Genomic DNA, 14,462 nt, shown 5'->3' on the forward strand with positions numbered 1-14,462 from the left:
ATATAGCTCGTGAAAGTTTCATCTGCTCTCTGTACTCTGCCCCGCAAGCGCTGTTCAGCACGAAGGTGGCGGACAGCAGGACGGCCAAAGACTTCCGAGAGGGTTTTTGCCAATTCCGACCAGGTACTGTAATCACTTTGATGATTCCTGTACCATAGTTTTGCCACGTCGGTCAGGTAAAAACTCACATTTGTGAGCTTATCGGCTGCGTTCCACTTATTGTATGCGCTCACCAGTTCATACTTGGCAATCCAGTTGTCCACATCTTGGTCCTCTGTGCCACCAAATATGGGGGGGTCGCGCTGCCGGAGAGCGCCAGCGCAGAAGACCGCCAAAGGTGCGAGATCTGGAGTAACAGCCTAAGATGGCCCCGGATCAGTCATTGTAGACGGTCGTTGGAGTGTGCAGCTGCGAAGTTCCAGGGTGAGGACTAGATGTACCCAGCATTTCCACCACTTGAAACGGGTTGTTGAACAAGCAGTAGTTGACTCGGCGAACGAGAGCTTTATTTAGCGCAAGGACTAATTGAACGCAAGCCTGTGGTCACAGCAAGTCTTCTTCCTTTTCTATACTCGAGCTTCATGCCCACTACCCTCATTACAATTTATTTGTTTATTTATAAAATACTGCAGGGCCATTCAGGGCCCAAGCCAGAGTGGATACATACATAGGTAATAATAATAAACCTCATGCATTGGAACGAGAAAATGTACATGCATGCATATATACATATGCTTAATTGTCAACCACTGTAATAGCAACAAAAACAAAGAAAACAAAAACAAAGAACAAAAAAGGAAAAAACAAAAAGTTAAACGACTGATTTATTTATAAAATACTGTAGGGCCATTCAGGGCCCAAGCCAGAGTGGATACATACATAGGTAATAATAATAAACCTCATGCATTGGAACAACGAGAAAATGTACATGCATGCATATATATATGCTTAATTGTCAACCACTGTAATAGCAACAAAAACAAAGAACAAAAAAGGAAAAAACAAAAAGTTAAACGACTGATAGGTAGAACAACTACAACAATATGCTCTGTGCCTATCAGCAATAAAGTAAGTGCCGACAGAAAATACTGCAGTTCTCAGTATACCACAAAAAAAGAAGATTGATTGCCTATGCACAACAAGGTGCGCCACAAATTATGAAAATAAAAAAAGAGGATACTTTTATGTCTTATTTAACCATTTGTTTTATGAGTTCAGTGCTATGTAGCCATGTCGATGATTCCACTCATCCATCGAGCGTGGAAAAAATGAAAATTTGAAAACATTAGCTTTAGTGCTTACGGGGTTAGGCATTCAGCATAATAGTGCCTAGTTTGTCCAGCTGAAAGGGGCGATACGTAATTTTCTGGTTTTAACACTAGTTTTCTATGCTTAAGCTGAAAAAGAAACTTTAATCTCTGTATCTTTCGAAGTTGCAATGTATGATTACCGTGTCGACTCATTAAGGTGGTAGGGGAGTCAGTATGCCGATACATTGAATAGATAAATCATATAGCTTTCCGCTCAATCTTTTCGAGTGCACCGATGTTTTTTTTTTCTTTTTTTTTTCATGTGTGGATCCCAAATAATAGCAGCGTATTCAAGCTTCGGTCTAATAAGTGATTAATATGTTAATTGCTTTGCCTCAGTTGGTGCTTGCTTTAACTCATGTCTGAGAAAACATGAGTTTTCTGAAGGAGGATGCACAAATATTCGATATGTGTGAGTTCCATTTCAGTGTATATGTCATAGTTATCCCTAGATGTTTGCAGTCTGTAACTTCGAGTGAAATGGGTTGAAGCGAGTACGGAAAGATAAGACACTGGCTTTTTTAGATTACTTTCATGAACACAGTTTTCTGGGCGTTAAAAACCGTGTCCCATCGCTCACACCATTTATGAATTTTTTGCAAGATTAAGGAGTACTTGGTCCTCGGAACACTTCACTTCATTAAAGAGCACACAATCATCAGCAAAAAGTCGAATACTAAATGGTTCACAAATTTCATCAACAATATCATTTACGTATATAGAAAACAACAAGGAACCAAGCACACTTCCTCGTGGTACACCCAATGTCACTAGTAACTGCCATGAGCAATGGCCATCGATACTTACAAATTGTACTTTGTCACTTAAATATGCTACAATCCAAGAAACTAAAATCTGGTAAGCCTAGAGCCTGAAGTTTTAAAATTACTTTTACATGGCATACAAGATCAAAAACCTTTTTAATGTCAAAGAAAACAATGTCAACCTGTCCTGACTTGTCTGGACATGAGGCGAAGCTATGTATGATTGTGGTCAACTGGGTCACTGTAGACAGCCCCTTTCTAAAACCATGCTGAAACGGGATTACTGTATTATTGTCAGTCAAGTGTTTATGCAATTAGCAATGATATGCTCCAGCAGTTTGCAACTCGACGATGTCGGTGATATTGGTCGATAGTTTTTAATAACATGCCATCTCCTTTAACCCTTTTAGACGCTATCTATGAAGAACTGTTTGTACATGTGTCAAATCGCTTCTGCGTTACTTCAAGGCATTCAGTATTCTATTGTAACAAGAATAATGGGATCATTCTTGAATTTATGAGTTTTATAGCAACTCACCGCAATTAAATTGAAATTAAATACCCCTCTACCCTGAAGTCATAGATGCCCACTTTTTTCATAGATAGAATAATATCTCAGGCTAGGAATACAGTGCAAACTCATTTTCGGTGATGTTCATGTTGAGGAAAGAAAAATTCTTCTTTTCACATTGCTCGTACGAAGCGGCACGTCACCCCACTCATCAAGCGGGGTAGTGTCTTCAAAAAAGTGACCATATGTACCAGTACACTGCAAAATGAGATTGAATTAAAACAAATTTATTATGAAAGAGGTTCCGTAGTAGGATATACTTTGCTCTTTCATTGCCTATACTTGATGAAAATTGGAAAAACGAGTGTTGTACACAATTGTGCACTTTACGTCTCAAAGGGTTAAGACAGGAATGATTCGAGCTGTTTTCCAATCAATAAGAATCTTAGCTGATGACAGGGCAACAGGGAAAATAACAACTAGGAATTTTGCAAGCACTTCAGCATACCGACGAAGAAAGGGGTTCCGTATATTATTAGGCCCAGGCCCAGCCTCTGAAATAGCGGTGGAATTTCCATGCTCATGGTTATGGCTGTGACGTAACTGTTCAGTTTGACTGGAAAAAACGCTATGAAAGTAATCATTGAACCTTTTAGCTATGCTACCTTATCATCGATTGGTACGCCATCGCACATGATACAATCAACTGCCTTTTTTTGTGAAGAAAGATATCGCCAAAACTTCTCAGGAGAGTTTTTAATAAAATTGAGAAGCCTGTAACTGAAATAATGTTGCTTAGTATTATAGATTGCCTTGTTCAACCTTGATAGGTTTACTTGCACTGCATATTTCCTTTGACTCCCTTTAATCTTTTGTACTTTCGTTTGAGATGTAAAATATCTCTTGTTATCCAAGGGAGGTCTAATTGTTTTTTGTACCTTGAAGGAACACGTAAGACACACCATGTCAGAGATACCTTACCTTTTACAGATATATTGTAATTTTCAACCAATATATTGTAATATATCTGCTGCTTCGTGTCGGCCTCGAGGAAATCTATCCTAAGTATATAACAAGAAGGCTTGTTTCCTGGGAACCTTCAACCCCATTTTTCTCAATCTTTGCAATGTGGCACACAGAAATATGTTGGCCTTGCCGTTTCTATCAGCCGCCACCCGCTTCGATGTGCATCGCATCGCACTTAGCCTTACACGCGGACTTAGCCTTACACACCTTACATCGCACTTAGCCTTACATTGCACTTAGCCTTACACTTAGCTCAACACGCGGATTTTTTTTTAATCCGATTGGGAACTGCGCGGCACCGGGATTTGAGCCTCGGACCTCTTGCATGCGAGGCGGATGCTCTAACCACTATGCCATCGCCGCACCACCAGTGGATTAGGGGACAAACGGGGGTTAAGGATATCATAGTTGAAATAAAGAAGAGGAAATGGACATGGGCCGGGCATGTAGCGCATAGACAGGATAACCGATGGTCATTAAGGGTAACTAACTGGATTCCCAGAGAAGGGAAGTGGGTTAGGGGGAGACAGAAGGTTAGGTGGGCAGATGAGATTAAGAAGTTTGCGGGTATAAATTGGCAGCAGCAAGCACAGGACCGGGTTAACTGGCGGAACATGGGAGAGGCCTTTGTCCTGCAGTGGACGTAGTCAGGATGATGATGATGATGATTATGATGATGATGATGATGGTGGTGGTGGTGATGATGATGATGATGATGTGCACGTTGAGAAAAAGTGGCCATTGTAGTTATGTTGCACCAAAGCTGTGAAAGTGGCACACTTGAAAACAGGTCTGCGTCGACGTAAATCAAATACATAAAGCCTGACAGTGCACCAAAGTGCTCACCCGAAAAAATTCAAAACTGCGACATGTATGATTGGGATGATGAACAGGGATCAAGTCCCAATCTCTTTAACCTGCCTTCTGAAATCAAGAAGATATTGAGGCAAACGAACTTTGGGACCATTAGCAAGACTCTCATAGTGTGCCACTACCTGAACAATACAGTGTCTGAGTTTGTGCGGCTGCGGTGTTCCATGCAAGAGCACCTCCTGGCTATCAAGGCACAGATGCCTCGATGGCAGTCAAGGCGCCACACTCACCCGCTCTCAATATCATCGAAAACATGCAACTGACTATGCTGAAGATGACTTTGGGGAAACATATAAAGTGAAACTACTGCTGTTTCTTTCCAGAGGAGATCTTGGACGAAGTGCACCGCATCCTGTGACGCCTAAGATAAGCCCTGCCAACAAAGTGACAGATGAGCTCTTTGACCTGATGTCCTTGGCCATGGAGTATTTCAAGGAACACATTCCGCCTACGCTGCCCGAGGTCGACTACTGCATGGTCGACTACCTCGACCACACTTCTTACCTTCATTGCTTGAAACACGAGATATCGCTGACGGGGGCCCCGCCATGTACAAGTACAAGCACACAGGGCTTATTGTCCAGAGCACCCCGGTCTTCTCAGCCGCCCCAGTCTTCCCTCCTTTCTTCAGTCAATGCAATAGTGAACATACGAAATCTCAACGCACGCATGAAGAAGAACCATGGGGCGCTGCGTCGAAATCTGAAGCTGGCTCTCCGGCGGTTCACCAACCAGCAGCGACAAATGGTAGAAATAAAGGCACGCCAGGACCACTGCGAGCAGAAGCTGCAGACGATGTCGTGCGAGCTAGACGTAGTGCTGAAGAAGCTGAAGTACTGGCACTCCAAGTCGTCCACCATGCCGGCCTGCACTTACAGCAAGACCACTCTGCGTCTTGCCCAGGAGCTCATGACACAGTTACTTTAAAAACCAAGCAGGTTTTAGTACCATGTTTTACATTCGAAATGCTTCACTGTGCACCCTTTTTAGTTAGCACATTTGGAGATTCATATCTTCCATTTTTTCTTTATTTCTCAATGCTCACCCAAATTGTGTGGAATTAAGGAAGGCAAGCTGCCAAAGTTGACTGAAGCAAAGCTTCATAAATAAAGTTTTTTTATTGTCTGGTGATGCTCCTTTCAAGGCACTCTCTGGTCTACATACAACATTATGGCTGACCAACAGATAAGGCAGGTTGGTTCTGTTACTGTCCCAGGTCCAAAGATCTATGTGATCAGGGGCAGCACCAGGATTTTCTTTTTTTCTTTTTTTTTTTTCTTGTGGAGCACCGGTGACAAGTCTGTTTCTGTTCTTCCAGGGGGGCATGGAGGCATATTGAGCTCACGGGTAGTGCTTCGACTATGCTTGCTCTTGGGGGGGGGGGGGGGGGGGGGGGCAGGCAAGAATTTTTGGGGGCTCCAGATCACCCGTGCCAACCCCTGGTGCTGCCCCTGCATGTAATGGGCAGTCATGTGCCAGACCCATGGATTTCATTTCTAGGGACAACGAGATACGTACCTTGATCATATGTTGTGATAGTCAGCTAATGCGACATCGGCTTTCCTAGGCACATGTAGCAGAACATAGCTGGGCTTCTTTGACTCACGAATGTGGCACAGAAAACTGAAGGTACTCAAAAGTAAAATTTCAACCAAGCTTACTCACCTTGATACACACACACACAAAGCATCACAACACAACATATTCATAACTGTTGAAGGTCTCACCAGGCTGTTATGAACAACTTGAGACATCTGAAGAAGGCTGACTGAGCACAGCTTCAATAACCATAAAAAGTAATGGGAGTGAAGTTCAGCAGCAAACCCAACAATTTCCTTTATAGCACCACATCACAGGTGGACGTGAACTTTAACTGTTACGAAATCTTTTTCTGCCTCACAGCTTTCCACAGTACTATTCAGACAGGGCAACTTGAAGGCAGCACCGGTCTTTGCAGTACAGAATTCTAAAGATGACAATATACTTACAGAAAGTATTATTGAAGGTCGACTTTTAGCTTGCTCCAGCAGCAAATGGCTATCATGGCTGCCAGGCCTGTCGGATTGTTGAGCATTGTTTGTGTCATCGTCATCCATCAATTTAGCTTCAGTGTGGCCTGTCGCTAAATTCATTCGCACATGTAGGCCAGCCGGTATGGCTTCTCCTAAAAAAACAGGCAACTTTACTCAGAGGGAACAAGACGCACATAAGCATGTTGTGAAACCATTGCCTGTTATGCAGTACAGACAACAAAACACCTAACACAGTGGTACACACATGTCTCAGCATTTATCTCTAAAATATTTAAAGAATGAGGTGGTATCAATAAATATTAGAGGTCAATTGCTATGATGTCTGACATCTTAACTTTGTAATGGTGTAAGCCAAGCAAGGCATTTTGATGGCAGCAGTATGTTGTTGAATGATATCCCTCAATTTCTCTAAACAACATGTAGCCTGAGAGACAAAATGGGGAGCTGAATATTAGTAATTACATAATTCTTTTAGTGAGCATCCAAGTGTTTTACCCAGTCAATATGTGACTAATAATGGCCAGGGAAAAGGTTTGTCACCTTGTGCTCCCTAGTGAATGACCATGCTGAGCAACCATCTGCTGTACTGTCACAATGAAAAGACTAATGTCACAGCACAAGCCCTATTGACACAAAATAGGTGGTCTCAGCAGTTGCATACATTTACCTGGCTTAACGTTTTTCCATTCCTTTTGGGCTTGAAAATGTTTTGTAGGGTTTTCTTCAGGTTTGCTATTTTCTTCCTCACTCTTCTTCTGAGATGCTTTCTGTTCAACAACTACAGAGACTGCCTGTTGTTGGCAGTGTGCACTCACTGCCAAGACAACTATAGCTGCAGCAAAACATAGTGGTCTTCCATGGAGCATACTGGTTCTCTCTTGGTGCCTCCGTTGTAGTAGTGCTGTCCCTGAAGAAACATTTATGTAAATGACGTCATGAGCACAATGTTCTTCTCAGTTGGCATATTTCAGGGCTCAAATGGGCCATTCAATGCTTAACGTGGCCAATCGGTAGCCAAGGATTCAAAGAACATGTGAGCCAAATATTACAGGGCAGCACACAGCCTCGAATTTGCAATTCTCAAAGTCAGCTAGAAATTGCTCTTCCTTCTTTTGACAAATGATGCCATCAACCCAAATGACTGCATCAAAAACCCAAATCGCACGGCCATTGTCTGATTTGAGCATTGTGCACTGCATAGTTACCGCAACCATTGCAAGATGGCACGACATGTCCAAGCATGTGCTCGCAATCACACTGAAAATAACTCATGTATTCAAAAGAAAAAAGAGAGAGAAATGGAAGCACTCAAGGTCGTGACATATGCGTGACGACTCTTTTTTTCTTTGTGCCATCCCACCCTGCTTAGCTTCCAGCACGCTTATCAGGACAAAAGACGAGAGAAAGCGCTTGCAGCGTGGCGACAAATCTTTCACTCCGTTCATACTTGACGGATTCGAAAAATTTTCACAGCAGTCAATTGACAAGGCATAAAACTTCTTTAATGAAATAATTTGATAAATACTTGGAAAAGTGTTGCAGGGTACCTATGAAGTTGGTAGGGTGTAATTGTCATGTAAAATAGTCGCATGTGCTACAAGTAGTGCAGCCAGTAATTTCTTGTCAGTGGGGCATGCTCTTGGTGCAGCTGAGGGGGCTGAGCAGACAAATTTTTCTGATTGTTGATCTATCTAAGGAGTGTAAATATAGACTGAAATTTGCAAAGGGGTATATGCCATCCCCTGGCTAGGCCACCAACTACCATGATTATGTGCTATAGAGATAAGTATAAACATTAAAGTTCAAGGAACATGAAGAACACTTGAATTTGAATCAAACTAAATCTACAGATTTACTTGCAGAAGCCCCACAGCCAAAATAATGTGAAGAATCACAGCATAAGATGCACAGGACATAATATGAAACCACAACATATGTTTGATATTTCATTTTATCAGTGGAGAAGAGCTCACACACTTCAGGATAAGAGTTTTATGTTTTGTGATTTAAACATACTATATAACAATTAAAATCATTTGGACTTAATACAGAAAACGGCCTTAAATTCTAGCAGGGCTCGAAGTGTGCCCAATAAAACTACTCACTTCCTATTTTTGTCAAAAGTATCGACTCTCTTTGGTTGGAGACAAGTTCACAGATAATAAGTTGGATTTGCAGTACTGACGCAAGCAATGAAGCAGGTAAATAATTAAGCAAATATATGGATGGCCATTGAACACTAATTAAGATTAACTATAATCTAAAATACTATTACTTGTAGCAAACAATATATAGAAATGTTAAAGCTGAGCTCCAAAATCTATTCTGAGCTCCAAAATCTATTTCTAACCATAATCACATATAACTGTTGCCAAAGCAGCAGTTTACAATTGGTACGAGATAAAGCAATTTATCATTTTCATATTATACCAAAATAGCCTGCATAGAAAAAAAAAGTAAAGCACAGCTAAATGAGTTATCAACTTAAAATGCCAGTCTTGTAGCATAAGAAGTCAAAGCTGAAAAAGCAAGAAATGTAATCCGTCACACACCCCAGCAGTAGCTAACAATTAGTAAGCATTGAACTACAAATTAATCTCTCACACATTTCTCAAAAATAATCGGCTTATCAGGTATAAATATACAGCTAAATTGGGTGTTTCTTATGCAAGTGTAATTGTAGGGGTTTAATGTGCCAAAAGCATCATATGATTATGAGATGCTGTAGTGGAGGGCTCGGGCAATTCCGACCACCTGAGGTTCTTTAACATGCACCTAAGTCTAAGCACATGAGCCTCAAGCATTTTCACCTCACCAAAAGTGGTCGCAGCGGCCAGTATTGGATCCCGCAACCTGCGGGCCAGCAGCCGAGTGCCTTAGCCACTAGACCACCACGGCAGGTTTTTCATGCAAGTACTTGTGTCATAGTCAATATGCTATTATACAGCTATTATACAAATTATACTATCATCCTAGTATACTAGGATGATAGTACACAGCTTGTTTTTGTTTTCACTGCGGCTCACTGTATGTTCACACTGTTAAAGATCATTGTTCCCAGTTTCCCAGAGCACCTTCAGAGCAGTTACTAACAAATATTACACTTTGGAGCAGCATTTCTCTTTTGGAGCAGTTTGAAGCAATTGGAGCAGCAGTTCCATCACTGGGCCCACCGTACTGGAACTTCAGCGTGGTGGCTAAAGAATGTTATAAAATTGTATTCAATGCCTCGGAATACTCCTGGCATGTGTAAGAAACCATTTACCAAAACCACCATGCATGGCCACAAGTCTCACAACAGATGTAACTTTTGTGTGACTTTTGGTCCTCCAAAAAGGTGGCTAAGATGATGTCAGTGCAAACCACATACCTTTGTCAAGTGACAAGCCCTACATAGGAAAAACCAGCCGTGGCATTAATGACTGCGCATGGAACATGTCAGGAACACAGGAATAAAAAAGGTGGACCCTTGCAAACACATTACAGTTCCATCAGGTCTGACCCAGACTTCTCATATATATAAATCATAGAAAAAAAATAATACCATATCTTGGGCAAAGCGTTTGGAGGGCTTCTACATCAACAAATATGGTGCCAGTTGAAGCAGTGACACAATTTTAGGCCAGTACACATAAGAAGCCTGTTGGTGAAGCTAGTCGCATCAAATTCAAAACCATAATGTTTTGTTTTTTATTTATGGCAGTGGTTCTGCACACGTCCTTTTTGTGATGTGATGCACATAGGCAAAAGTGTGATGGCTTAACAAGAGAGTTGGTAGAGGCCATAGGTCAACAACAACGAAAAAAAAGACGAACACTAACTCATTAGATATATCTTGGGCTTTGGCCTCACTCGGATTCAGACCTACCAAAATAATTTTCCTCAGCCAGACTCGTACGCATGGAAATTTTTTTCAAGCACACTCACTCTGACTCAAACTCACCAAAACATTACTTACCCAGACTCTCTCAGACTCATGACTTGATCTGAATGAGTCAACTCATGAATCTGTTAGCCTAAAATTAGCTTTTCCGACCAAAATGTCAATGCTCTTTAACCCCAATATATCACATAATCAGTGTTCTAAGCGCCTTTTGATATATTTCCTCCAAGTATTTGTTATGTGTGGTTTCAAACCAGTAAGGTCCTTTTTGTTGAAAGAGATGACAACACAAGATATATTTATCAAGAACTTCCCTGGAAGAGTTGGCAGTGGGGAGGTCAAGGCACCTCCCTACGTGTTTCTCGCCTTTGATCAGTACACATTGAAATCGTGTGCGAACGATACTGCTTTGGAATACGCGTCAGTACAGCTGACTATAAAGGTAAATTCAGGTAAGGCTGACAGTAATGCTGAAGATGAGTTGATAGGAGAGGCACGTCACCCGTATTTTTTGTTATGTATCCCGCCTTATTTCGCGCCCCTCAGTTTAGTGTCCTAGCATGTGTTCACAAACCTCATCATGCATGTATTGCCTGACAATATTTACGAATTTTTCACGTCGGCTTTTAAAAAAATATAAAAATATATCGAAATGTGTTGTACCGTTTCAAATGCACTAGGCAACTAAAACCGCGACCTCGTACTGATACATATAACGCAGGATTTCTAAATCTTGAGCTGGAGAGCGACATTGGGCTCGCTTTTTAACCTAGCACGAACACATTTCAGATCCCGTAATATTATATATATATATATATATATATATATATATATATATATATATATATATATATATATATATATATATATATATATAATGCAACAACAAGGCACTCATTATGTCGAAGGCCCCAACACCTTTTCGATATTCTATTCCCCTGAACGTTAGAAACGATGACACAAAGCTATTATTTTTAACGTCTGCTTTATGGCGTGTCACAATCGCGCACGAAATAATGCATTACACACAACTGGCACTTTTCGCGCTGATGCGAAGCCGGCGACACAACTCGGTAGCTACACGTGTCAGCCATGTGATGTCTACATAGTTTAGATGGGTGAACTACTGGCTTATACGCCCCACGACTCCAAAACGTGTGAAGACTTTACTGCAAAACTTACACAGCAGGCACGGCCACAGCTTTATCAAACAGTCTTCTCGAATTTAGACGGCAGAAACTACAGTGTACCATAGGTGTTCTGTGAGTGTACTGCAGGAGAAACTATCAAAACACAGAACCGACGTCCACAACGTGACGTCACAGAACACCTACATGTGACGTACTGCACCAGAACACCTCGATATGCATGCCCCCGCTAGAGTGGTGTAAGCTTTTGAAAGGGTGCAGGTGCCTTGGAAGCAGCTTGGTCGCCATTTTGACTCCTCAAACCGACTACTCGTGCGTGGTTTTTTTTTTTTTTTTTTGTCAGTGCTCGTGTTTTTTGCCATCACCATGGCCGGGCGTTGCATGCTGCAGTGCAGCAATTATTCTAAAAGTGGCTGGAAGTTGTACCGATTTCTAAGAGGTCCTAAACGACGACTTCTTTGGACGGTACAAGTCAAGCGTGACAAGTGGCATCTGACAAACGCATCATACATTTGCATCGTAAGTAAACACTTGCTGCTGTTTTTTTTTTTATGTAAGAATGCATAATAATTTGATGAGCCAATATTATATGGCGCTGTAATATTTCTTTGTTGGGAGCGTAGGCAAACGTCGGGTAGCTAAACATTGCGCAGCGTACTGTTAATCCACGGCATTCTGAGAGTACACGAATCATTCGGTTGAGTGACTCCGCTCTAAGAAAAGAAAAAGGCGTCGGATAGAAGGCTGGTGTTCTTATGGAATATAAAAGCACCGGCATCTGCATTTCATATTGGTCAAAGAGCTTCAAGTAGACTTATACATTCCGAAATATTGCTACGTGTCGTTTGGTGGAGAAGTTTTACCTTGACTGCTGCGCTTATTTATTTGTGCACATGTTCCCCCGAATCGACCGACATTTGAGAGTCTCTACTGAGATCAATGCGTTTGAATACAAAATATACGCCGTTTCTGCAAAAAATGAGATGCGCGTAATGTTGTGAGACCGTTACCGCACACGCTTTTATTGTAGTGCTGGCTGCTGGCTAACAAAGAAAGTGCTATGTTGTATTATATTCTTACACGAGAAAGAAACTCTATCGCATTAGGAATTTGGAGCCTCGGGTACGAAGCTTTTGATGGAAAAATTTGCAACTACCACCTTATAATCGTCTTTCATAAACCCAGTCCTTCGTCCGATATCTTTTTATTTACACGAATTTTCATTGCAAAACTTCGAAGCGTTACCATAGCATCAGGCTATATAGGTTAATGACTTCGTGAAAGCATACGTGAGCCAAGCCCACAAACTGGAAGGAGGGGAGAGGGAGGTGCTAAAAGCCCTGGTCCTTTGTCCCCTGCCGATATTTTGATGGAGGGGGCGGTTTACCGAAAATGAACAACAAGAATGGCCTGACGTGAACTTAGCTCTTTTCAATTCTTTTGTCCAAGTCACTGCTGTAGCTTTTGCCATGAACCACACTGCATACATGCCCTAGTACAGGTTAAGTCACAATGACAGGCAGCCGTTTTCATCGAACCAGACTGTCAACATATCCATTCAAATTTTCTTTGCGCGCTCCTTTCAAACCGGACAACTACGAGAAAAAATGCGTAGATTACTGAAAAAATTTGAAACCGAATGCAGTCCCAACTTTGTTCACGTTCAAACGCAAGTCAAAGCTCAAGACGCAAGTGAAGTTAGGTTTTGGGTGATATAAAGCAGTATTCATTGCAGTCATTGTATGAATCTGGCACTTCTATAAGGTTGAAACCAGTGCAACTTTAGGGTGTGCACAAATTAATTCAGACATCTAAAATGTACAGGCTTACACCTACAACACTCGACTTCACTGCTCGGAGCGAGTCGGTCATTTTTATGAGCCATGGTCAGGCCTTGTTCAGCCGCCCCTCGTCGGACATACGAGTTTCTTCCTTCGCAATGGTTATACGTGCAGTTGTAGGCTGCTCTAATCGTAGCGACAGCTGCGGAAGAAAGAAGCCGCCCACTAATACGAGCTTCTTTCGAATACCGACGAAGGTTATTGTAGACCAGTGCGAGCGGACGAACATGTTGATTGATATGTGGGGTTTAACGTCCCAAAGCCACCATATGATTATGAGAGACGCCGTATAGGGGTCCGGAAATTTCTACCCCCTGGGGTTCTTTAACGTGCACCCAAATCTGAACACAGGGGCCTACAACATTTCCGCCTCCATCGGAAATGCAGCCGCCGCATCAGGGATTTGATCCCACGACTTGCGGGTCAGCAGCCGAGTACCTTAGCCACTAGACCACCACGGCGGGGCCGTACGAAAATGTTCTGCGCGAACCGTCGGAGGACCTGGCTGGCAGTGGCTTAGCCGGGGGGGGGGGGGGTCAAATTTTTCCCGAAAATTTTTGTCCAACGCACCCCCCTTGCCACTTACCCAACTCATTTTTTTCTTTACTTCGCGCTGACATGATTTAGAAACTAAGCACTGCTACTATCACAATATCATTCCTGGGCGCTTTAACAATGAATAATGGCTGCATACGGAAAAACGTGTCGCGGTGTATCTGTGAGATTTTGGGCAGGAATCTCGGCCACGAGTTTTAAAGTTGGCTCGGCAATGGGACTAATGCTTAAGCGGTGGTCGTACTTGTACCCGCTGGAACATATCTCGCCATAGTCGATCACTACGATAATTGTCAATTAGCAGAGGTTCGTTATAATTGAACAAGCCAGACACAGTTCCAAGGTTTGGTAAACCACGTTACAGAATATTACTAACTATTCGTACGTGTGCTAAGATAAACTCAGGCCAGAGAATAACATTTCTATTGAACTTTCGCACGTTCTGCTAACATCTAAACACACACACACATGCGTGCGACAATATATTTGGCTCATACACCTAACTTGGCTTGTATGCG

At 42.1% G+C, this 14,462-nt stretch overlaps 1 protein-coding gene and 1 pseudogene across 1 annotated transcript in view; one reads left to right on the plus strand and one right to left on the minus strand.

Moving 5' to 3' along the window:
• Positions 1-11,740, minus strand: part of Sil1 (Sil1 nucleotide exchange factor) — a 69,430-nt gene extending 57,690 nt beyond the window's left edge. Inside the window, exons 1-3 of the mRNA XM_037426992.2 lie at positions 11,583-11,740; positions 7,185-7,424; positions 6,473-6,648 (exon numbers count right to left, since the gene is read on the minus strand). Coding sequence (XP_037282889.2) covers positions 6,473-6,648; positions 7,185-7,383 — 375 coding nt within the window. The 5' untranslated portion in view covers positions 7,384-7,424; positions 11,583-11,740. The remainder of the gene's footprint in view (positions 1-6,472; positions 6,649-7,184; positions 7,425-11,582) is intronic.
• LOC142776870 (uncharacterized) lies at positions 4,481-5,411 on the plus strand (annotated as a pseudogene).
• Positions 11,741-14,462: the final 2,722 nt, after the last annotated feature.

The sequence above is a fragment of the Rhipicephalus microplus genome, chromosome X (assembly GCF_043290135.1).
Source record: "Rhipicephalus microplus isolate Deutch F79 chromosome X, USDA_Rmic, whole genome shotgun sequence".
Classification (NCBI taxonomy): Eukaryota; Metazoa; Arthropoda; class Arachnida; order Ixodida; family Ixodidae; genus Rhipicephalus; species Rhipicephalus microplus.